The sequence below is a fragment of the Cyprinodon variegatus genome, unplaced genomic scaffold, assembly GCF_000732505.1.
Source record: "Cyprinodon variegatus isolate N-32 unplaced genomic scaffold, C_variegatus-1.0 Scaffold108, whole genome shotgun sequence".
Classification (NCBI taxonomy): domain Eukaryota; kingdom Metazoa; phylum Chordata; class Actinopteri; order Cyprinodontiformes; family Cyprinodontidae; genus Cyprinodon; species Cyprinodon variegatus.
In genome coordinates this window covers 41,673-66,271 of record NW_015150561.1, presented here as the reverse complement: position 1 = coordinate 66,271, position 24,599 = coordinate 41,673, and the positions used below count along the sequence as shown (strand labels likewise).

The following is a 24,599-nucleotide window of genomic DNA, read 5'->3' as shown; positions in this document are numbered from 1 at the left end:
ACCAAGGGATGTTTTTTCAGACTCTTTTTGAAGACCAAATTCTATACTGGTTCATACATAGTAGAGAGGCTAACCTTTAACTATTGAGACAGAAGACTAAAATCCACAGATGGTAAAGACCTAACATCCATCTTTTTTGTGCACCTAACATGCTGGAGATGAAAGCCAATTGGATTTCTTTGTGTAACCAGAAGCTTCAGTTGGACCACAGCTCCCCATGGAACAAAGCTACAGAGGGGCGAGAGAGAGGAAAGGTGAAAGAAAACCAGAGCTGGGGGTTGCGTGGAGGGGGAGGGCTATAGGGTGTCCAGGCCCACCTGGGCAAACAATAGAAGTGAGATGAGAGCGTGGCTCAAGGGCCCTCTGTGTCCCCAAAGTGCACAGCTGTCAGTGAGGGCTGGAAGGAAGATCAAAACAGCCTCCGTCTGGTTCAGGTGTTGGACCTGCTCAGACAAACAGACCATTTTTGGAACAGGAGCCTTGGTTACCATGACAACCGGTCTTTTTAGAACTAAAGGAGTGATGCATGTTAATGCTTTACATTAATGCTAACAAAACAAACAACAAAGGGGAATGGAACTTGATTTGCACTAATAAAATATCCGAGGTCATTTTATTTAAACACACAGAAGAAGCAGCTTTTTTATGTCTTCAAACCAGTATGTGCAGCACTGAGGACTATAGATTTACAAACAGGAGACATTTACTGTTTTTTCTGTTGTTTATAAAGGGTTTCAATTTGTTGGGAAGTCCTTCTCTAAGCCTTTTAAATGAATTTGAAAATGTGAAAGTTCCAAAATATAACTCATTTTAAAAGGGGCACTACTTATAAAGTTAGAGAAGAAGACAAATGTTAAGTCAGAAAGATGCTAATGGATTTTTGATGGTCAGTAAAATAATGGGTGTGATAAGACAGAGTGAATTAGCCAAACAATGTTAGGATCCAAAGATTTCTTTAATAAAAAAAAAAGTATAATCCCCAATCACCAATCACCAAAGACCGAAGCAGATAGGGTGATGCCTCAGAAACCCTACTAGAGAAAACAAGCAGCGAGGAAGGAGAGGGGAATGACCGGGAGGCCACAACAAGCACTACTGACAAAAGAGTGAGGAGACCAGGGAGCTTAAATGTTAGAATGGTGATTACTGCGCCAATCAACAGGTGGGACTAATCATAGGGTGAGAGCAACAGAGCAGCGAGTGAAAAAAACTAATGAGAGGGAACGGCTGAGTGTCAAACCAAAAGGCGACAAAGAGACTCAGACACTTGAGCAAAAAAGAAAACAGGAAGTAGATAAAACACAGAACACAAAGAGGACCAGAGAATCAGCACAAACATTTACTAAAGACAGCACCTCAAATTAGGAACTCAACCATAACATGAAATACTTAAAGACAAACAACGGAGTATGAAAAATCCTCAAACTGCACAAAAAATAAAAATAAACGCAGAGTACCAAACGTGTAGCTCAGATACAGCTGACGCTGATACCTAACATTAAAACTCCACTTCACTCTGGACTCTGTGTATTACTACCTACTTCTTAGGCGTTTACTGTGTAGTAGTGGGGCCCTCTTGGCATCAGGCTACATGTGTTAACATTCTAATCATCTGTTTCTGCTGAAACCTCAGTAATATGATGTATATCAGTTGATCCCACAAGAGCATTAAGCTGTTTAAGAAACATAGAGCAACTGCTGCTTAGCAAGCAAGGACACATCCTTTTACTCAATCAGCCTGTAACATATACAACCGCTCTCGCTAAATTGCCCACTCCGTTGAATAACTGCCATTCCTACTTATATTAATCAGTTTACTCCTAGTTTCTTTCCTTGCCTTTAGCTTTTGCTTCAGTATTTCTTCCTTTCTGTTCTTCTTCTTATCTTCAATCTCACTTTTTGATTCTCTTTGGAGTCTAATTTACCATCCTAATGCTCTTATGGTGCCCTGCATCTTGTGCGCTCACTAACCAACTGAAGTCTGCAGACAATCTGACGCGCCTTGCTCATAAAACACAAGGATTAGGCTTTAAAGCTCACTGGCTAACCGCACAGAAAAACGTTATTATTTTCCAGGGTTAGTCTTTATGAAACATAGCCATGTAGTAGCTTGAAAAACACCATAAAGTCAACATTTTATGTGCCAGTCTGTCTGTCTGAGGAGGTTTTGCCAAAGGAAGGTTCTTTCCACATTCCTAATGCTAACCCTTTTAATATTTAACCAGGACCCAATACAGGAGTAATTATTTTTCCAAACAAATTAAGCCTAAGGCTGAAACCACAAGCAATCTGATACACCACTGCGATACATTCTCGATCTGTCACAAGGTGCTATTAGTCATTTTCAATTATTTATCAAGCTTGGGTGAAATAGGATTTTCTTCAGACCTATTTCACGACAAGAGCTCGGCTTCAGAAGAATAAAAACAAGCCATCGTACTGCAGAAAAGCAATCTTTATAAAGCTCTTCTGGCTCTTTTTCAGAAACCCCTGAAGATGTCCATATGCGAGGAGACACAGAGTCGATAAAAGAGTGACGCTGCACACGTAAATTACGTGGAAATGGCTTCTTTTTTTTTTTTTTTTTCCATGATCCAAATGGGACTGTGTGACCTCAGAGCAAACAGCTCACTGGTGTTTAGTTAACTGACTACATCATCTTCAATGACCCACATAAACCAAATGATTCCTATAAATGAGGATTTAGTTTATTCTCAGCCTTTCTGTGATTGGGCAACCCTTTTATGTTATATTTGCTATATTGTCCTCCTAAATGAAACATTTTAAAAAGCATCACTTGTATTATCTGGAGGTAAGTGCTTGTCATGCGATAAAAGGACATCTAAGAGTTGCTGCTTTATGACTAAAGGAGTATTTTTCTGAAAATAACCAGAGTGATAAAAATGGAAGCTCGTTTAACTCATCGTTCGGAAAAACATCAACGTTTTTATAGAGCAACAACTGTCAGCAATTAGCATATATAGGAGCTGCAGTGCACGCAGCAGGGATGCCAATAACTGGGGCTTAACTAGACTGTTAAATATCTGCTGTCAAATAAGAATACAAAAAAAATGGGTTGAAAAAGTGACACAGTTTGTCAATCCTGGAAATGATGCAGTATTATTAAAAATAAGGGGTGGGGGGGGAGCTGCAAAGGGATCCACCAACTTTAGACCTTTTTTCTCCTCCAATGCAGGGGCTCTGGGTGCTTGGCCAAGCAGCAGAGAGCGCTGCCTGCTTGTCTGCTTCAAAATTAGCCGGACTATTTACCCGGCATATATGCACATTAGCAAATTCCTGCAACTGAGAAAACAAACGCATCTGTTTTGTTCTGTTGAAAACTTCATAGGGTTCTGCATGGGTCTCTGCACACCAGGCATCCTCTGTCACAGTGGCACAAAGTCCAAACAAACACACACACACACAAACTTGTCTTACTATTTTTGTGGGGTGTTTTCATTGACTCCCATTGATTTCTCCAGCCTAACAGTGACCCTTACTCTAAACCTAAAAATTACAGCTTCAAACCATATCCTAAACTCAATTCACGCTACTCAATTCACGCATTAGTCCTAAATTTGATTCCTGACCCTACATGACCCCTGTCCCCACATTGTGCTATTTTTCCAGCAAATGGGTCCCCAAAATGTATTAAAGACAACAAAACACACTCACACAAATGGAGCCATGGTTTTGCTCCCTACCGGCCCCCCAACCGATCCCACTCTCAGTGTCTCCCTTCTCCGCTGTCTGTCCCTCCCTCTGGCTGCTTTCAGCTGTCTCGTTTTGTGATTGTCCATATAACACTGGTCTCTTTGTTATGAAACTATTTTGATTTTAATTTCCCGACCTGCACCGAATGAAGAAACCTCTTTAAAATGAAATTTTTTTACAGGTCTTTACTGCCCTGGCAGCATACCTTCCATCTTGGTGTGAGCTTTTAAATATTCATGTGAGATGGATGGAGGAGGTGATGGTAGGGGGCTGAAATGAAGGTGAGGGGGGCGAGAAAGTAGAGGAAAAGCGAAAAGGATTGGAAGAAATAGAGGCGGCGTGCGTATCGGTGGGGGATGCCCCCTTTCTGAAGCTCCCTGTGGTGGGGTAGCGGGGCATACAGGAATGATGGAGGTAGGGGATCAGCAGGCAGCCTCATGATTTATTTAGACCCAAGGGCACCTGTGCCAGTCAGCCGCTGATCGCAGCCTAGAACCCTGCCAACCAGTTGATACTGAAATCTGACACAAAAGATGCGGATAAACGGAAAATTAATCTACACTACACTGTAAGAGCATCAGCACCTCTCTGACTCTTTTTACAATTTGTGAAGTTAAAACTACAAAATAAAACTTTGTCGGGATTTATATGATGAGGTAACAATAAGTCATGCACAATTATCAAGGTTAAAGAAAGGAATTTAAATGATTGTTCATGTTTGCTGAATGTTTTCAGTCCTCTCTAACCCCACATTTTTTAATAAAATCCCACACTGAGAAAAACTGTGTTTTAGTGAGGAGAACATGAAACATGGTGGTGGCAGCATCATGCTGTGGTGATGCTTTTTCTTTTTTTTTTCTTTACTAAGGGATTTAAAAGCCAGAAAGAATTCCTGGAAGCATCAATGCAGCTAAATAAAGAAAAGTCTTTAAAGAAAACCTGCTAGCAGCTGCAAAAGACTGTAGATTAGCATAGAGCAGGTATGCCCAGTCGGTCCTCAAGGGCCACTACTGCAGGCTTTAGAGGTTTTCCTGCTGCAGCACAGCTGATTTTCATTGATAGCATCTCATCAGAATCAGTTGTGTCTAAGCAGAGAAACCCCTTAAACCTCCAGCGACCCTTGAAAACCGACTTTGGGCATGCCTGGCGTAGACGTTCCCTTTTTGTAGCCCAAAACGGCAATGGAAGCAGGTTTTGACACAAGGGGGCTTAGTTACAGAGACTTGTTGCACTTTTCACTTTTTTTTTTTTCAAAAACTGTAATTTTCCTTAACTTACGAAATTGGGGTGCAGATTTATCTACTTTCAATCAGGTTTAAGAGGTATGAATACTTACTTTTGGCCCAGAACTAATAATGTCCTGCTAATAATTCTCTGACATAAAAAATATATTTAACCTATATTTTAATTATCTACCACACTTTTATTCCACTAAGCAGCATTTTGTAGGAGCTTCAGTCAAACAAGTAACTACTGTGTTCTACCATCATTAACTAAACATCACAAAAAGCTTAGGTGTAAAAAAAAAAAAAAGAAACTGTTTCAACTAAGCCGATCAATACAGTGTGGAGAGATAGCCGCCTCAGTGAGTCTGAGTGGGCAGCGTGCTGAGTTTTATCGGGGCGGCTTAATTTCCCTCTGCCTAATATCCTGGCTAATGTATGGAAATTGAACTGTGACGGAGAACAAAGACCAGCATCCAGAGTAAAATGCTGTGTTGCAAATCACAGAGCTAAGTCTTGTCTGAGCAGGTCCCACACTAGCAGAGGTACAAGGGCACACACCTGTGCAGCCTGTCAGGGTGCAGTGATAGGTCTATCCGTCTCCTGCATGGCAAGGTTCACATCCATCTTAAATAATTCAATCATTTCCATTCATTCTTTGCCAGAATAAATGTGAGCAGCAGAGAGTTATATATGTTCTGATGCATATGCTTCACTACCGGTTGTTAATTAGCTTTGCAGCTACATGCCTGCTGCTTGCTGACTGCTCTGTGGAGACACAAGGAAGAGCTGCCCAGAGGCAAATCATAAATGAGAAGCAGGTTATTAGGATTCTGTCATGCATACTAAGGTATTATAACTGCCATAAAGAGCGTAACAGTGAATCCACAGAGCTGTAATTATCATTTTAGGGGTCTGCCTCTTATTTGCTCCTTTTTGATAGCAATCTATGGCTTTAGGATCTGCAGCGAGCAGCAACCAGACAGCCCCAGTCCTCTCTGGTCACAAGCTGCAAATATACAAAAACTAATTATAAGAAAAGCAGAAAGTCAGCAGAAAGACTAAGTGTATTCCTGTCAGGCTGAAACTAATGAAAGCTCATCTGCATTTGGAACTATCTGCCACTGCTCGGGGAGAAAAGTGCCCTGTTCCAGGTGACGGTAAGGAATGCAAAACAAAAACCCATCTGCGCATCCACACCTCCACCCTTCACTCTGCTCTCATTTCCCCTTTTTTTCCCTTTCCTGCCGTTCAATCATGAGAATCTTCTAATAAACAACACCTGCGCTATTAGCAGCTAAGCCAACCTGTCTTTCAGTCCTCTAAATTCATCGTTCCTCTTTAGCAACCTGATCCCGCTGTTCTCCTACCCTTTCCTCCCTTTTTCACACACACCCCTACACACACGCTTCAGAGAACAGTAACTAATAGCAACCTGATTCGTTAAAACACCCCTTGATGTATGACAGAGGCAGGGTAAATGTGCTGGAACGCCTGTCCTGTCTGCCTGGTTGGGTGACGCTAACATCAGATAGAGAGATATACAGACAGGTGGAGCAAAGGCTCGTCTTCAACCAAGCAGTTCCCATACAGCTTCCCATAGATCTACATGCCTTATATGATGTCCTGCTCCTACTTTGACCATTTTTTTAAAAACCATAAAGTGTAGAGTTTATGGATTTTTCTTAGGCTTCACTTTGCCTCCCCTTTCTACTCATCATGAGAATAGCTTGGCCACTTAGGATTACTAGTGACTCCAGGAAGCTTTTTCTCTCTCAGATGCAGATATCTCATTTTCATCACGCCAGAAATATTGAGAGGGGTCTGGCTGCAGTCCTCCACTGTCAGGACCCAGAGCTGCACTGTCAGGACCCCGGCTGCAGAGCTGCACTGTGAGGTCTCCTGCGCTGTAAGAATCAGAAGTTTATTTGAAGACTTGCAAAGTAAAAGCAAATTTTATTTGAAGCCTTTCTAAAGTAACAGCTAGCGTAGATAAACTCCCTGTGAAGCTAGCTTCCTTTCACAAATAAGGTTTGTTATGCATCAACATCTGAGAAACAATCATAAAGAGGTACAGTCACTAAAGTTTTTCTCCAACGCTCAGACAACTATGACATACAATAACTTTTTTCAAAGTAGCTTTGGCACCACGGCCAGCAAATAAGACTTTTTAATAATAAAAGTAACTATGTTTAATTATAAAAATTAGACAGAGTCATTACAACCATCTGGGAAAGGGAAAGTTCTCTGGGGCAACTGTTTACCAGTTGGAGTGGCTGCATGAAGACATAGTTCATTAAAGCTAATTAACACTTGATTATCCCTTGGCTTCACATAAGGATATTCAATCAGGACTCTGATATCTTTGATAAACCAACAAGTCTTTTGCCTTCTGGTTCCAAAATGAACCGACTGGGACGAAAAACAGGATCCTGAGGTTGTCATGATCTTGGTGATGAAGGCTGGCTTGATTGCTCATTTCATTCACTTGTATAGCTCTGCCCTGTTTCTCATCACTGCTTATCTAAACCACCTGCTTCTGCTTCTATTTAAACTCCTTGGTCCCAGCCATTAGTGCCAGATTATTGTTGAGCCTTTGGTGTTGAGAGTTCTCTAGTGTTGCTTAGGGTTGTCAAAAGTATTGTTACTCAAAAAAGTATTGAAACTAAAACGCTGTATCCGGATATGATACTCATTTTCAAAAGTATCAATACCACTGAAAAGTATTATTTCCTCTCTTGAAGTCGCAGAATGAAGCAGAGAAAAGTAGACCTGCGTCCAAACACCATCAAACACAGCCGATTCTACCATCCATGTTTGACCTACATCGGACCAGGTTCCTATTTACCTGTGAAAAAACCTGGGTTCTAAAAATTTATTAAGCAGCTAAACCCAAGGTTTGCTCTTTCCTCCCGGAATACAGCATTTATTTTTGTTTGTTAACTGGTTTGGCTAGTGTCATTGTTATGTGTGTGAAGCATAGTCAAGAAAGGAACACTTTTAACACTTTTTTTTTTTAATCAAGCTTGCTTGTGCACAGCATACAACCTCAAAATATTGTTCTGTTTTATTGTATTTTTTTATTGTTTTTTATTTGATTTTTTATTAATAAAAACATTTCTGTTAAATTTTGGGGACTTTGTTTTTATCCTTGTGGTATTGAAAAAAAAGCATTGAGTATCAAATATTTTCCTGAATATCGGTATCGAGATGAAAATTTTAGTATCGTGACAACCCTAGTGTTGCTATAGTGTTCTGATGGACTGATTTTGTGTATTCGGTCCTTTGAGCATGCCTGTCCCTGTTCTGATCTGTTTGCCTGACCTGTTTTAGGATTCCTGTTGGATTCTTCTGTGGACTGAATCTGGATCTGCTTTTGACTTCACCCTTTGGGTTATCATGCCTTCCTTCATCAGCTCGGATTGGATCTCCTGTCAGTTCTGCAGCCTTCTACGCTTTCTCAGTCTGGAACTCTCTGGCAGCATCTGCTGCGTCTTGTCCGCTAACCAGCTGGAATCATCCTTGTTCTTTTGGAACGGACTGAACTATCAAACCTGGTTAGTGACTCACATGCTCATAATCATCCTCCATCATATTATTGTGGTCATGAACCTGTATTTTTTCTCCTATAGATGTTCCAGTTATAGATGCTCTAGCCGCTGCATATCCGCCTGTTTTTAAACACTGTTTTGTCTGAATTCTGGGTCTTCTGTCCTGAAACCTTACAGAGGTTAATCTTTATGTCATGTCAGTCTAAAGGATAAATGTTTATACACTGGAGTAGTGTTCGAAAGCAATCATGACTGTATCTGAAGGTATGTATTGTACCTTAATGTTTTTTTTATTTTATCAGGTTATCAAGAAGAGGGATTGGAAAATCTAGACATATTGAAGAAAGAAGATTGGTCAAAAATCCTCCCCATACAGGAGGTATGCCACAAGTGATAATTAGGACAAATAATTCATAAAATACTTCTTTTCACACAATACGGTCAATAAATGTCAATGCATCCTTAAACTACGAGGCTTTTAGAAAGTTCAGCAGTCATGTAGTGTTTTTTTTTTCATTCAATACTCTGCACAATGTGGTTCCGTGTCAGTACCAGCTAACACCAGCTGGACAGCCTCAGGAAACCTCACATAAACTTAAATAACATCTTGTAACATTCCACAAATCTCATGGCCTTACCCCAAGGAGATAAATAGGACAAAAATGTCTATGTGGGACGGGACAATAATTCCTTTATTTGGCATATTAAGCCTAAGCTGCGAGCTTACCTGTTACATAATTAGCCACAAGGAAGGAAGAAGAACAGTAGGAAAGGGCAGGGAACAGGGGATAGAAGGGGGATTAAGGTTAGGTCATATGATGATGTAATCAGGACATAAACAGCACGAAGCATTTAAATATTTCGAAGTACAGGTTGGAAAACTGTAGTGGCTAAAGACCAGTGAAATGGGGTGTTTTACTGATGATAGAGGGGGGCAGCAAGATGACCCTGCAGCTACTAAGCACAAAAAGGCATAAAGTTAAGCTCTAATCTCAAAGCGAGCCAAAGCTGTTTACCTTCAACTCTGCTATTTTATTTGCATGAGTCAACCCTGTGAAAATCTATAACTGGTTTGCAAGTCTGTTAGAGGACATATGATGTCAATGGCAAACAATATCTGTGACATCTGCTGCCATTAATCTCTGCAGTCTGCTCACCTCATTAAAGAGAAAACAGTTATTGTTCATAACAACACAAAAGAAAACAAGTCATTCAACAAGAATCAATACAGAGCAGTGATGTGGTGGTGGTGTTTGTAGTAAATATACAGAGAATAAGAGCACTGGATAAGCACACCTGGTTGTAATCTCCAGCATGTCTGTGAACAGGCTAGAGGAAGCAGGCTGCTATCTCCTCATCTGTAATCATCAAAGATGGAGGGATGTTATCCTATAAGCTTCTGACCTCACTGGGAACTCTGCCTACAGCCACAGTTTGTCCAGTTTGTCCACATAGTTAAAGGCACCCTTGGTACTCCTTGACCACAAGTGTAATCTTTAATGTGAATTGTTCATTAGGGAGTACTGAGAAACTGACAAGAAACTCTCTCTCATCTCCAGTGCACCAAAACTCGGGTCACTAAGTCCTGTGGTCTGGTGGCTGACGGATACGGGAAGTCTTTCTTTCCTCGATCTGTTGCCAAGAGGAAATGAAGGGATGATCCTTCCGGCTCCCTCCCCTCCCCGCTCCCACAGAAGAAAAACTAGAACCTGATTGCTGACTTGCAGCAAAGGGGCAGCGACAGGCGACAAGGGGGGTTTATTTTGGTACTACTAAAACAACAGAACACCGACCTGTATGCATGTCTCTAAACATGCATTTCTGAATTCTCTAGCAGAAGAGCGACAGAAAGGGTCATTTTAATTAAGGTAATGCTGTTTTAAAATTACAGTTTGCAAGTCAATCAGTGGCATTGTTGATTAGGTGGAGACTGGACATCTTGGCCTCTTATGTTACTCATCAAAGAGGACAGCAAAAGGATCTGCACTTACAAAAAACCACTCAGTTTTTTTATATTTCATAATATAGTTAAGATCTATGCAAAATAATCACAATAACGAATAATTGTTCTGAAGAAATCATTATATTATAACTGTATAGCCACAGGAGGAACAACTGAACAATTACAAATAATTTTTAATTATCTGTTTTAGTTTATTTGACTTGAATTAGATAATTGATTTAAATGCTTTTGTTAGTTCTTAATTCTATTTCAAATAAATTAAATAATAGCATATGTAACCTTTAAGTTCATACAAATTGCTCTGGATTAGTTAACTGATTAAACTGCTACTCTTATCTCTGTTAAGAATGTTTGATCATCATATTTAGTATTAAGGAGTAACTAAATCTAAAAAAATATTGCTCTAAATGCTAAAATATGAATTTCAACTAAGGCTGAAACAATTCTTCGGATTAATCATGAGTATTCGATTATTGAAATAATTGTCAACTAATTAAATTATTGATTAATCGTTAACTGGAGTATAGAGACTCTAAAACATGCATTTAGCTGACAGAGCAACCCACTTAGAGCAGTAATTATACCAAAATTGTAAAAAAAATATGTAAACCTTTTGCATTTAAGAAAAAAAAAACATTTTCGTCTGGCAAAATGTTCTATCTAGAACTCCTCAAGTGGAAACCTTTTAGATTCCGCTGGTTTAATTCCGTAAAAAAAAAAAAATTCTTTAAGGAACCTTTTGCTGTCCGATTATTAATTGATTAATTGAAAAATAATAAATAGTTTAATCCATTAGCATAATAATCGTTAGTTCCAGCCTTAATTTCAACCTAATTAAAGTAAACTGTTAGGGATTGTTTATATCTGCTCAGTAAAAAAAAGAAGAAATTTTTTAAGTAAATTCTCTTTTCTAGCAAGGACACGGTTCCCAAACTGTAGTTCAAGTACCACTGGTGGTACCTGCTTTAAATATTTGAAACATAAATACCAGCAAATTCATTTTAACCCAGGGCTATTATAAACAGCCAAAACACATGAAGAGCTCTCAATAAGACCTGAAGCTATCCACAGCAAACCAAAAATGCTTCAGTTTCCCAAACTGGACGGAAGGTTCCTCATTGTCTTTGGTATGGGACCAATCTACAGTAACTACCATAACCAACAATGCTTCCAAAAAAATTTGTTACAGGGCTACTACCGTACTGTATTTGTGTGCATTTTGGACTTTCAAACATAGCACCATATTCACCCACAGGAGCAGACAGAGTAGAATTACTGCTTTATATGAATGGCGGACATGTTGGATTTTAAGGTTTGGTGAAGAAGTTTCAAATTTAACAGGTAGAATTCAGATCCCTCTGTATGAAAATGCAACCCATACCTCGACCACATGTTTTGGCTAATCAGATAGTGGCATCAGTAAGAAGAGTTTATTTATTTTTCTTCTTTTTGGTAAGTTAGGTTCTAAGTAAACTTCTAATCTAAAATATGATTACTAACCCAAATTTCTTTTCTGATGGTGATCCCGGTCCCTAGTGATGTGAAGCCATCCCAAAGTCTTTCACAGAAAGCACATAGATTTTCAGTGACAGTAGTCTTTTAAATCAGATTGCTGAGAAAGACTGAAGTTTTGCGACTGCACACCACCTGTCAGCTGGCTTAAAGTAACATGGTTCCACTTTGGACCTTAAATAAAAAGTCATGTTTGAATGTTTGGACAGATCGATGGTCATCAAAAACAGATTAAGTAATAAATTGGTAAACAAATGACCAACAAGCATAGCTCTTAATTAACATTGTTTTAAGACTTTAATTAGCCAGCTACAGGCAACCTATACAAAGCAGATAGCCTGACTAATTAACCAGCTTACATCAGCTCATTACAGTCCTGTTACACCATGACTGGGGGATCTGTAACCTGAAGCTTCGGCTACACGTGGCCCTTTAGAACCTAAAACGTAGCTTTTAATATATTTTGCAAGATGCTGGGGAACTTAGCAATGACTTTAAATGTTAAAGGGTATAGAAAACTACTTGCTTTTGCAGTTCTTCCTCTGCATTTTAATGCATGGCATTTCTTTACAGGATGACTATTAGTGCAAAGAATATTCATTTTATGTACAGTAGTATTATCTTTTGGTTGCACGCTATATCCTTTTTTAAACACAAGTTTCTATAAAACATGTTAGTCTATGATAGAAATGCATCTTTTTTTTCTTTATCTAAGGGTGAGAAGCATTTTCTTTATCTTAAACCTGCTCTTTAAGCAAACAATAATTAAAAAAAACATTCTCAAATAGATATTAAGGATATAAAGCTTGTTTATTTCAACAATTTTTTGTTTTGTTGAACATTTTTGGGTTTAATAGGCTTTATAAAACAACTGCTAAATTTAAGAGTTTGCTTAAGTCAAACTTACAAAAAAATAAAGCTACAGACGGCATTTACCTAGCTGTACAAGTTAGAATTTTTGTTTGATAATGTAAGCAACAATGACAATAGTAATTATTTTACTGAAATGTTTTGCAAAAATAGTAATAATTGTTTCTTCTCCATTTTAAAGAAAACTAATAAAATGATGCTAGATATTTTGTGTTTAAATTTCAGTGCTGATATCCTGTTAATAAGGTAATTGTTCATAACAAAATTCCTGTTTATGGATAAGATATTTATTATAAGCGAAGTGAAAACCAAATGCACTGAAGTAGCTTTAGCTTTTGGAAGAGACAAATAAAAACATGTAAACCTACCAAAACTCAACTGACCTTCAAATCAACTCTAAATTAATTACATTTTCACCTAATGTAAGAATTACAGTCTATTACAGCTAAATTGATATGGCCATTTTCAAAAAGTTTGAGTTACACTACCCTAGTGGAGACTTTCCATTGACTTCTATTCATATTGTATTCCTTTTTATGGCCTAATGTTAACCCTAACCATAACCCTAACCCTAAACCTAACCATAACCAACACATACCTAACCCTAACCTAAACCCAATTTGCATCTTACTTTCAAACCAAGAAGATAACTTGTAAGTCCCTGAAATGTAGCCTATTTCTGTGAAACAAAAACTTGGCTACATACATGCTGCACACTGCAAGTCAGGAGGCTAGAACAAGGACTAGAAATGATTTTCAGTCATGGAAACCGGAGCCTGTCATGAACTGAATGTGAACAATGACAGTACCAATCACTACCATTAAGGTAATATACTTGCAAAATGACTGTCAGCTTAAGGCAATGTTTCTATGAAAAAGCAGCCTCTAATTGAACAAATCAAAGCCTAGTAATCTAATTACTCTGAAAAAGTGGTATTTGAACCTTAAGAGCACCATATAAAAATGTCATGGTGACCCATGCTTACTTCCAGAACATCCAAAACAACTGAAGTGTTCTGTACAGAGACTCTGTAAACTTCTTACAGCACACGCCACAAAAAGCTGAGCTCAGGAGCAACACCTGGCATGTATGTTAAAGTATGTCTCTGTGTGTCAGTGTGTGTGTGGGTGCAACAGCTCACACACACCTGCTTTTCCATCAAAAGCCAGAGCCACACCTGAGCCCCAAACAAAGCTCCCCTCTATGCTGATAAAGACGGCATACAGTCCCCTAAAATCTGCCTTCACTCAAATCTGAACTCAAAGTTCACTGTTGATGAAAATATCCATTCTTTTAAAAGCCATGGGAGAGGAAAAACAGGTCTTCCCAGAGCGTCATCTGGTTCTAATGCAGGGTCTGCTGGTGTGGATTACAAGCGCATATAACAGGAGAACTCGGGCTGACCCCTCATCTCTATCCCTGGGGAAATGGGAGCTACTCTGCGATGGGGGGCCGAGTATCTAAGGAGCCGGGGGAGCAGAAGGGTGAATAGATGCATATGGGCAGCTTGCCACCTCACATGATTAGTACCCTCTTCTATGAGGGAGTTTGTCTGAGATCCTTTCAGTGCTCCTCTATTGCAAACAGGAAGCACATTTTTAACCCAAACGTCTCTCTGCAACGAAACAAAGTCTCTGCTTCATAAATTCCCTGTGGTCTTCTGTTTCTTTACGACAGCCCGAGCAAGACGTGAGAAAACTGAGCAGGTCCTCTATAATCATCAAAGTAGCACCAAAACATGCTTGTTTTATCTCATTAGGCACAATAAGCAGCTGGCCACTTTACAAGCCTTTGAGTTTTACTGGCCTGTTTAAGATTAAATAGGGGTTTAACAAATGCAGTAAACACGAGGAAAACACAAAGCTGGAATGCAGAGACAATTTCAGCAGCGGCTCATAAGGTTGGCAAGCAATTCTGGACGTTTATTAACCAGCACAATGGCGAAAACATTCCCATTAAAACAGCCCTGAATTAAACCAGGCAAAGACAGCAAAAATATGAAAATGCAACCAACAGGAAAAAAACATCTATCGTGTTTTGAATCTTCTCTAGATGGATATGATTTATCTGTCTTTTAGCACCAAGCAGCGCCCTGCAGGACTAAACACTCCACCTGATCTTTTTCAGATTTTCTAATTTTACAACTACATACTCTCCAAAGTAATACATTAGTGGCCCGAATGCCTATAATCCATTCTCTGGACTTTGGCTAAGCCATGTGCGTTTTCCCAAGTCATTCCATACTGTTTGTTTAGGCTGGTCCTGCTAAAACGTGAAACTCCACAGGTTTTCTTTCTGGAAGTTTTTGGATTTAGCTCCATCCATCTTCCCATCAACACTGATCAGCTTGTCTGTTCCTCCTAATGACAAGAATCCCCACATGATGATACTGCCACTGTTTTATGTTTAACATTGCCTGCAAGCTGAATCTTGGTTGTAAATAAGCATTTACAACTCACAAGAATCCATCTTGTCCCGCTCCTGGTTTAACTATTAAAGACCCAATCATGCTACAGTATTATGGTTTAAGGTGGGACATATGGCTGTGATGGAAGCAAGAGCTGCCAAGCCCACACCTGAAGCAAAATAAACATGGCAGTTCAGGAGGATGTGAGTGTAGCTATTGCTATCATCTGTTTACATGCATTAATTCATACTTTCATTTTTGAAAGAGTAATAGTTGTTGTTTTTTTTAACACGGCATCTGCTGCTGCTTCATTTGTTTCTGTAATTTACTAAAAACAAACTTTGGTTTTATCCAAAGGTGGGCACTAGGTGTCAGTTTCCCAAGTCCTCTTGAATGTTCTGTTAAACATCAGAGGAGTCCTAAATTGATCATGTACAGAACTAAACCTAAGTGTAGCACATTATAAATCTGGCTTTCCAGGTTATTATATTCTCAGGGTGTAAAGTTTCTGCAGCATATCTGTTTAATATAGTTTTAAAAATGCATTGGAAAATGTCAAGCACGATTCTCATGGCTTTTATTTTGAAAATTTGAGAATGTTTCTACCCTTACACAAAGATCAGAGCTTTGGACTTAAAGTTATCATGTTAAAGGAGTTTCCTAACTGAGCTGGGGACCTTTGAGGCCTTCACAGATCAGCTTGATTTAAACTAAGAAAAATATCACTAATCTGAAGCAATCTTGAAGGAGTTTACTGAGGTTTTTAAGGGGGTATTAAACTAAAGGCCAAATGTAAATGCAATAATTCCTGTTGCACAATGAAAATGTGAATAAAACACATTTAAATGGGAAACAAAATGCAAAAGATTCACTTTTGAAAAAGGCAGCATATCCAGCTCAAACCAGGTCTATTATTTGTGAGTTGATGTTCTTACCTGTAGTATCTGGATTGCAGATAAGTGGAGCACACTGCTTTGGACACATGACTGGCTGAGCCAAAGTCAATGACTTTGACCCTGTAGGGCTGACGAGAAGGATCCACAAGCATGATGTTCTCTGGCTTCAGGTCGGCGTGGATCAGTCCGAGGCTCTTCAGTTTCATTAGCGCCGTTGCCACCTGCTGAAGCACAGGTCTGATGTACTTGAGTGGCAAAGGGCTGAACTTGTTCTGTTTGAGGAAGTCATACAAGTTCTGTTCCAACATCTCAAACACCAGGCACGTGTGGTTCTTGTGCTGGAAGCACTCGTAGGCTCTCACAAAGTTGTAGTCGTCTGCGCTCTCTGTGCTGAGGCGCGCCAGGATGCTGACCTCAATTTGCCCCTGCCGTGCATATGAAGGGTGGTTTTTTAAGATCTTGATGGCCACTATCTCATTTGTTCCCCTTTTCCAACACTTCACCACCTGCCCAAAGGTTCCTCTACCCAAGAACTCCAAGACTTCATAGGTGTTGGTCATGGAGCAGAGCACCTCATGCTGGACTAGTTGGTAATCCCCCTCGTTGTTGGAGCCGCTGTTTTTGGACGTCGCTGTGGAGGTGGCGGTTGCCACCGTGGCCGCCGTTGCTCCACCTGTTCCTCCGTTCTGGATCATGGGTGGGCCGTGTTCCTCAATGATCTGCACACTGCTGTTGTTGTCGAGCTCTTCACTCTTGCGTTTAAGCCCACATCGCTGGTAAGTGTCCAGGAGACTCACCGTGCTGCGGCGCGTCAGGTTGTGAACTCCACCGCCTCCGCCACTGCTGTTGCTGCTGCTGTTGCCTCCACCACTGCTACCCAGCAGAGACCCGACGGCCCCCGAGGTGCTGCTAGCTGAGGCAACCACAATATGACCAGCGCTGGCTGGAAAGATCAGGGCCTGCTCGTAGGGCAGGGTGGAGCTGGCGACCTGCAGGGAGCTGTTGATGCCTAGAGGAGCACCACCGGTGGCAGAAACGTTCTTGCTGCTGTTGTAGCTGTAGACTTTGCTATGTGTGCCGTACCCTGTCATATCCCAGTTACAACTCTGCTCCACCTTGAGTTTTTTTACGCTAAAGAAGGCACTTGACTGGAGAGTTTGAGGGGAGAACACTTGCACTTGCGAGGCCATACCTGTGACAAGGGGTGGGGGTACAGGGGAGGAGCAAAAAAAAAAATGAAATGAGAAGGTAGGAATCTGAGAGTCTGTAACACGAGCAGTGGTTACAAGCTTTAAATAAAAACAGCTTGTGTCAGAGGGGGTCATTAAAACAGAGAGCATATGGCAGGGCAACTACTAGATTATAGTGACAAGTAAAATCAAAAAAGAAACCCTTTAACACACTGTTACTGTGTTTACCCCCACCCACCCACCCACTACAACCACCACCATCTCCAGATTTCTTCATCAAAGAACCTTGAACTTAAACACTGAATTATACCATTTAAAATTCATAAACAAACAATGAAAGTGTGGCATGTATTTAAATTCAACACCAATGAGTAACTACTCTTTGGTCATTAGGGGGTTTGGCTTTACCTTCATCTATGTTTTTGTTTCCAAAATAGTCCAAGCTTGGTCAGATTTTGTTGACAGCTTTGGAATATCACTTTTCAAACCTTTCTCAGATAACTAATACTATTTAGGTCTGTACTTTGACATTCTAATTTGTTAATGTAGTTTGATCCAAACTTTGCCTTTCCATCAGTAGCTCTATAATCTTTAATGTCCTGCTGGGAGTACCAATCCATCCCAGTCCTCTGCAGCTGCTAACAGGAGTCCTTCCGGGGATGGCAGGAATTCAACTGTTGTTCAGTATTCCCACAGCATGATGCTGCCACCAACATCAACATGTTATGCACAGGATGACGGTTGGCAGCATTAGTTTTCATGTTCACCAGCAACTGCACGCAGGGTTTTTAGTGGTACAATTGACAGATATTCCCAACTGAGCAGTTGAATTTCTGATTGTTCTGCTTGCCTGACCTGATAGTTTATGTAGACTGTCAGTAGAATATAATAGAATAGGATAGTATTTATTTGTTCAAATTGTTGAAAGCCTTGTGAGAGGTATTACTTATATAATTCTAATAATATTTCTAAGAGAAATAATCAAACATTTGAAATTTCTTCTAATTGCTCAGTAGCTTTAAGACACAGCAAAATGTTCAGTAAAGAGATAAGCAGATTTGGATTACATGCTGCTCAGACAAACCACTGGGTCAGGTCTTTCCCCCTCTTTTCTCAGCCAGAGCACTGTATACAGACTGTGTGAATAATAACACTTTTAATTGACATCTACAGAAGATCAGCAACACAAAATAACAATAAAAACATACATGACGAATGTACGTTTGAAAGAGTCATGTTTTTCTTATCCTCCTAGATGTAAAACACACAAAAACATACACAGGCAATTACTGTTACACAATTACTCATTAAAGAGAAGGTGGAGGGAGAATGTGTGTTCAAGCAACTATAAAAATGAGAAGAAGGGCACTGAACTCATGCACAAGCACAGATCCTGGAAACAACAAAACAAAAGCAGAAGCAGCAGCGAGGCTGTGCTCCGAACTCCTGGGAAAAAGTTGCCTCAGAATAAGCAAAAGCTTCTCCAAGCAAACAGCTGCCCAAAATAGCCCCTTTCTTTATCTCTCTCTCTGTTTTTTTGCAAACAGACTTCTATGTAACGTTGAAACAATTATTATAGCAGAAAAAAAGATTATCCGAGGCTTGGGCACATAGACCTTAAATTAGATGACTGCTAACAAACAAAGAGTTTCCCTCCGTTCCCACAGACTGATCCACTGATTCACTGGAACAAAGCTCAGGAAATCAGAATTCAAAACTTGTTTTCTGTATGTGAAACTGGGATTTTTAGCAAAAACCTTAGAAGCTGGAAATCTTATGTTTTGTTTTCAAAAGCGATTAAGCATTAAAAGCCTGTCTCCAAATAGAACAAGGATTATACTGCAGGCTCCACTGTGCAGACAGAAGAAATGGCCACTTTGTCATTATTAGCCCTTTCAGTGTTGATGATGATTAATTCAGTAGCAAGCTGGCAGCCTTCCTCTCCTCTTTGATTCAATTGTTTTATTTTATCACTGCTGACCTCTCTTCCTCCTACAATTTCTTTTTTTCATTTTTTTTTATCTTTCATTTTGGCCTAGTTTGACTTTGTGCGGTTATCTGGTTTTAGCCTGAAAGCAGCACAACTGAAGATGCATTTCATATAACAGAGCTTAGAGCATGCTTAACTGATAATGTCCGGTACCTACTTCAGACCATCCTTTTTACACTGACTGGACTAGAATATATTCATAGTTTACAGAGAAACAGAAGATGAATGCATGTCTATGCATGTGTTCTATCATTTCACTTTAACTTTAGAGTCACGCATTCATCTTTTTTCCTCTCATTCTGTGTTGAATAAAAGACAAAATTAACATTTGTGACTGCAATGACAAAAGAAAAGAATCAAATAGTAGTTAATAGTTAATATGTGGTTATCTGTTCTTAGCCGTAATTCAGCAGGATTGAAAGTGAATTAAATTAAAGCGCTTCCCGCACATTTAACTTACCGGTAGAGTACCCTCAACTTGTTTTCTGTACATTTTTTAAACTCTTCTATGCAATTAACATGTCTGTTTTGTTTCTCCCAATGATTTGCTTGGACTTCTCTAGAAAAGCAACACAGAACGTCCGTGAGGCTATTAGGGCCAAGGCTCTCTGCTAATCACATAAGCCCTGAGGGCCAGATGTCACTCCTTGGATTACCGATTCCTGCGCCTGGACTTTAACGCTAAAAATAATTTTGAATGATGGGTTGCGTCACAGAACAGCGTCAGCCCCGTGTGACTGAGGCACAGGCTGACGGACACTGAGATGGATGGATGGGCGCAGATTCAGTCGGTCCCTCTTATGGAAACATATCTGCCAGTGTGATTATGGAGCGCTCTGGTTTTATGAGGACAGGCCAAATCTAACTGCTCCATACATCTGTATCACATAAAATCATAGTTCCCATCACCCATAGAGTCACAGTCTTTTCAACAGGTGGTTTGATATTACTACTGCTTATGAAGATGAGATCATATGTGTCACCTGAAAATGGTGTATGTGTTTGAAATATTGCCAAACAAAACAAAATTAAAGAGCTGCGACTTCAATCGAAACACTTAAAGTTCAGTTTTGATATATTTCATAATTTCCTGCATTTCTGACAATGAGGAAAAGGTGAACAAACGGCAGCAGTTTAAGGGGCCTTGTGCACAAGACAGATAAGTAATTAAATGAGCCAAACACAAGAGGTCAAATGGTTGGAATGTTATCTCATGACTACATTCATAGACAACAATGTGACCAATTATAGTTGGTTGGGAAAAGAGGTCTGCCTCTCATGAATCAGTCTTCAATAAACTCAAACTTTAAACATATTTATGATTTCCAGTCTGAAACACTAAACTCTCAGTGAAGGTGAAATCTATGCTTGGATTTCTGAACTCTGCTGCCTATTCCCAAACTGCAAAACTCCATTGTTGTACATTTACAATGTTGGAGTGCCTTCAGTAGCCAAGGCGTTCCATTTAGCATACCTTAAGGAGCATTGTGTGTCCCACAGTCTGCAATTAAGCATACCAGAGAGGCAGTTCAGTCTGGTCAAAAGCAGCATGTTGAAACGATAATAGTCGATGTTTTCAGAGAGATTACTTCTCTGTCAGGGGTTGGTTAATCTTCTTTTTGGGAGGATCAGGGCCATTCTGCATGGAGTTTAAGGGTGAGGGATGGACTGGAAGGGAGGGAGAGAACAGAGATTGAGGAGGGAGGTCATGAGAGGCGCTTGAAGTGCAGCCGTTGATGACTTCTGTTTGCCATCTTTTATTAAACTCTGGATCCAAGTTTGGATGGATTTTAGAAGCTACTAAATATGCAAAGCATCTCCTCGTTTGACAAAAATAGCAAAGGAAATGCACAAAGTATCCTTGAGATCTGTGCAATCCAGAGTTTTAAAAGTAGAACAATGTATTTGAAGCATCAGATAAAGTGCTGAAGCTTTCAGCTTTTTCTCCACCACCGGAGGAACTGCTTTATGTTCAATCGACAACAAAATGTCAGGGTGAAAAGATTGAAGGGAGGAACGTCAGCCATCACCTGGGAGACTGTCGACTCCGGTCTGTCTGCTCAGTGTCTCCAGGCTTAGATATATTTGGACAACTTCTTGAGGCTTAATGGCTACTGACACCAGAAGAAATACTCTTGATGACCCAGTGTCTTTTACTGGACATCCAAGCGTCAGCAGGACTTGATGGGGGGCTGGGTCCAGTTTGTTGGTTAATGAAATAAGTTCTGACTGTCTAGACAAAGTATTAGCTCACCCTTTGCTCTTGATTTTATGCTTGAAGCTGCTGCAGCACAAAGAGCATTTTTCAAAGTTAAAAAACTAAACGGAAAGATGTTATCATAATATACCTATGGAAAATACACTGGTTATACAGGGATTCAAACTTCTGTAGAATATGCATTTACATACATGTAAATATTTAAAACTAATCAGAGCTAAAAAGTTGTGAACCTTGATGATAGCAAGTTGAAGGTCACAAAGCAGATAAGATGATCCCTACACACAGAGAATGAAAGAGAAAAAAAGTGTAAAACATGTTTTTTTCTCATCAAATATGTATAAATGGGATGAAAACAATGAAACAAGTTATCCAAAAGAAAAGACAAAGCTCAGATTTGTCTGTCAAAAATCAAAAATAAACATCCACAGAGCTAAAAATGTAAGAAAATAAAATCCAGGCTGATCAACAAGTTCAAGGTCGACATTTTCCACTGAAATAAAATCTGATGAGGATCACAGAGGATGTTATGGGTGAGTGGTATTTCTCCGTAGTTTGTCAAATTTGCTATGGTCAAATAACAGCCACAAGTTGCATGATCTCTTATTCATGTATGCATGAATAAGAGATCATGCAACTTGTTGCACTAACACACCCCTCATGTGTGCATGAGGGGTGCTTAAGAGGTGTGCTTCTGCTCAGCTGGAAGCCATTTCTGCAACCTTTACAGAGGTTTGGCTTCTTCCTTCTCCAAGAGATGACCTCTAGCCGCCGCAAGTCTAATAGTGCTGGGATAAATCACTTCTTTGACTTAGAAAAAACCCAAACATATAATACTCTTGCATTTGCACCCTAGAACCATGGCACAATCCAAAACTTTGGTGCGGAATGCGAGCTGTATAAAATAAAGTCTTGACTACCATCAAATCAACAAATAAATAAAAGTACCATCCTTGGTTTCTCTGAGGGACACAGCTGCTTCTTGGTTCACTTTTTTTTTTTTTTTTTTTTACGATGTTGGAATTAGCAGGAAGAAAATCTCAAAATCTTTCCCCAAATCTTTTGGGGAAATAAACACACACCAAACTTTACCCTATTTTCACAAGAATATGTGAGGAAGTCTTTTCATATTTTTCAAAAAGCAGAAAACCAGCAAGAAAATGTTGGTAAATGTCCAAGACAAAATTCAAAAACCCTGCATATCTTCCCTTACCCCTATCAAGGTATATGCTTCTCCTGGTGACATTACAGCTTATATATGCAAAAAAAAAAGGGTTAGGGTTTTTATTTACATCCATTTCACTGTGCAAAAAAAAATATAACCAGTCATTAAAAGGGGTGAAAGGAATAAGTAGGATATACTGTTATAACATCCTGCCAAAGCATCAACCTTGTGCTTCTACTTTGTCTTTAAATCTAGTGTCTACCTTTACTAAATAAGGTATGATAGAGTAATAGTTTTACAGACACTGATGGAGTCTCTTGAGTTAAAAGCAACAGTGAAAACACCTCTGAGCATAAAACACTTTGTTCATACTGAGTAGCTTAGTCTGCTGCCTGAGCTGGAGTCAGACTGGCTAATATTGACCATCCTGGATGTTTTTTTTTAGCTCTTTCATCACTTCTTATTTATGGGGCAATGCATCAGACATGCTGGTGAGGCAGGCTGCTGCTCTTTGCTCCACTTGGAACCGACTAACCCTTTCTATCCAACTTTTTTGCAGACACAGAAAAAATAGTACGTTTCAAATGTGAGTTTCATTTGACAGATAATCCAGCGTTTCTTCTTTAGTTGTAAAAGTAACACTCCCTTAACTCTCCTCATTCCTGGAAGCAAAAAAACCACACATACAAGCTGCTGTGTTAGCTGTGCGATAACACAATCACTCTGCTGAAATGCACATGCAAACATACATGAGCAAAAACACACAAACTGTGAGTTCATGTGAGAGCGGCGATGTGAGCACAAGGTTACATGCTTTCATGCAAACATGTTAAAATTCAAACTCTACCTTCCTTATGGTTAGCATCAGTGATAATGCTTAGAGCACTAAGGTTTCAAAGCTAACATTTGTATTGCATTAGTGAAAGAAGTGGCTTCCCTCTGACAACTGTCAGTAGATAAGGAGGGCGCTATTCACATCGTAAATGTGGTTATAAAACGGCTGGAGTGAGGAAGAACACTGCCTGTGTTTACGCTGCCAGGTCAGCCTAACCAGCTGCTGAGAGGAGCATCAGATCTGGAGGAGAATGTGGGGGTGGACTCTGCTTGAGAGGGGCTCCTTTTTCACTAAAATCCCAACTGTTTTCAGGTCATCCTGAAGTTCCTGCTAAGAGATTTAAAAAAGGGAGGAAATAAGGAAAAAAACGAGGTTCCCTATGGATCCTGCATCCATCAACTTGCTGAGGACAGTTAGTGATGAGGACCTTAAACGGAAGGCCGACACACACGTTGTTTTATGACAAATTTTAAAAAGTTGCACAAAATTACTGAATCTTGAATGTTCTCTAGTAACTCCAGTGAGTCCAGAAACTCAAGGAAGCCCTGTATTTGTAAGGTGTGTAATATACACATCTCAATGAAAATGCAGAATTTTACTAGACCATCTCAATATATAAAATTGGATCAACTGTAAGTTATGTTTACATATTGAACAGTGTCTGCAGTTTATCTGGCTTCCTTTTGCATGAAATGTTGTATTAATCAGCTTTGCATGGAGGAGATGGTCCTGTGGTTCTGCTGAGGTGTCAGGAAGACCAGCCCCCTATAATAGTAACCTTCAGCTCCTTCTTGTTGATGGTTCTGGTTCCTGATCACAGTGCTAAGATTCTCTGTGGGGTTTGCATCAAAGCAGTTTGCTTGCCAATCAAACACAATTATCCCATGCTAAAAAAAACAGATGGTGGTACCTCTGGCAGAATGGACCTGTACCAGGTCATGGAGGAACATGAATGATGCACAGCTGCTCTGACTTTAGACCAGTGATTCCCAAAGTGTGGGGCGCGCCCCCTAGGGGGGGCGCAATGCCATTGCAGGGGGGGCGCGGGAAGCGGTATGAGTGAA

The 24,599-nt window shown here is 39.9% G+C and overlaps 1 protein-coding gene across 5 annotated transcripts in view; it reads right to left on the bottom strand.

Moving 5' to 3' along the window:
• hipk2 (homeodomain interacting protein kinase 2) overlaps positions 1–24,599 on the bottom strand; it is a 105,368-nt gene that overhangs the window by 63,666 nt on the left and 17,103 nt on the right. For all 5 annotated transcript variants that reach the window (XM_015374732.1, XM_015374734.1, XM_015374733.1 and 2 more), the window contains exon 2: positions 16,177–17,329. In XM_015374732.1, coding sequence (XP_015230218.1) covers positions 16,177–17,329 — 1,153 coding nt within the window. The remainder of the gene's footprint in view (positions 1–16,176; positions 17,330–24,599) is intronic.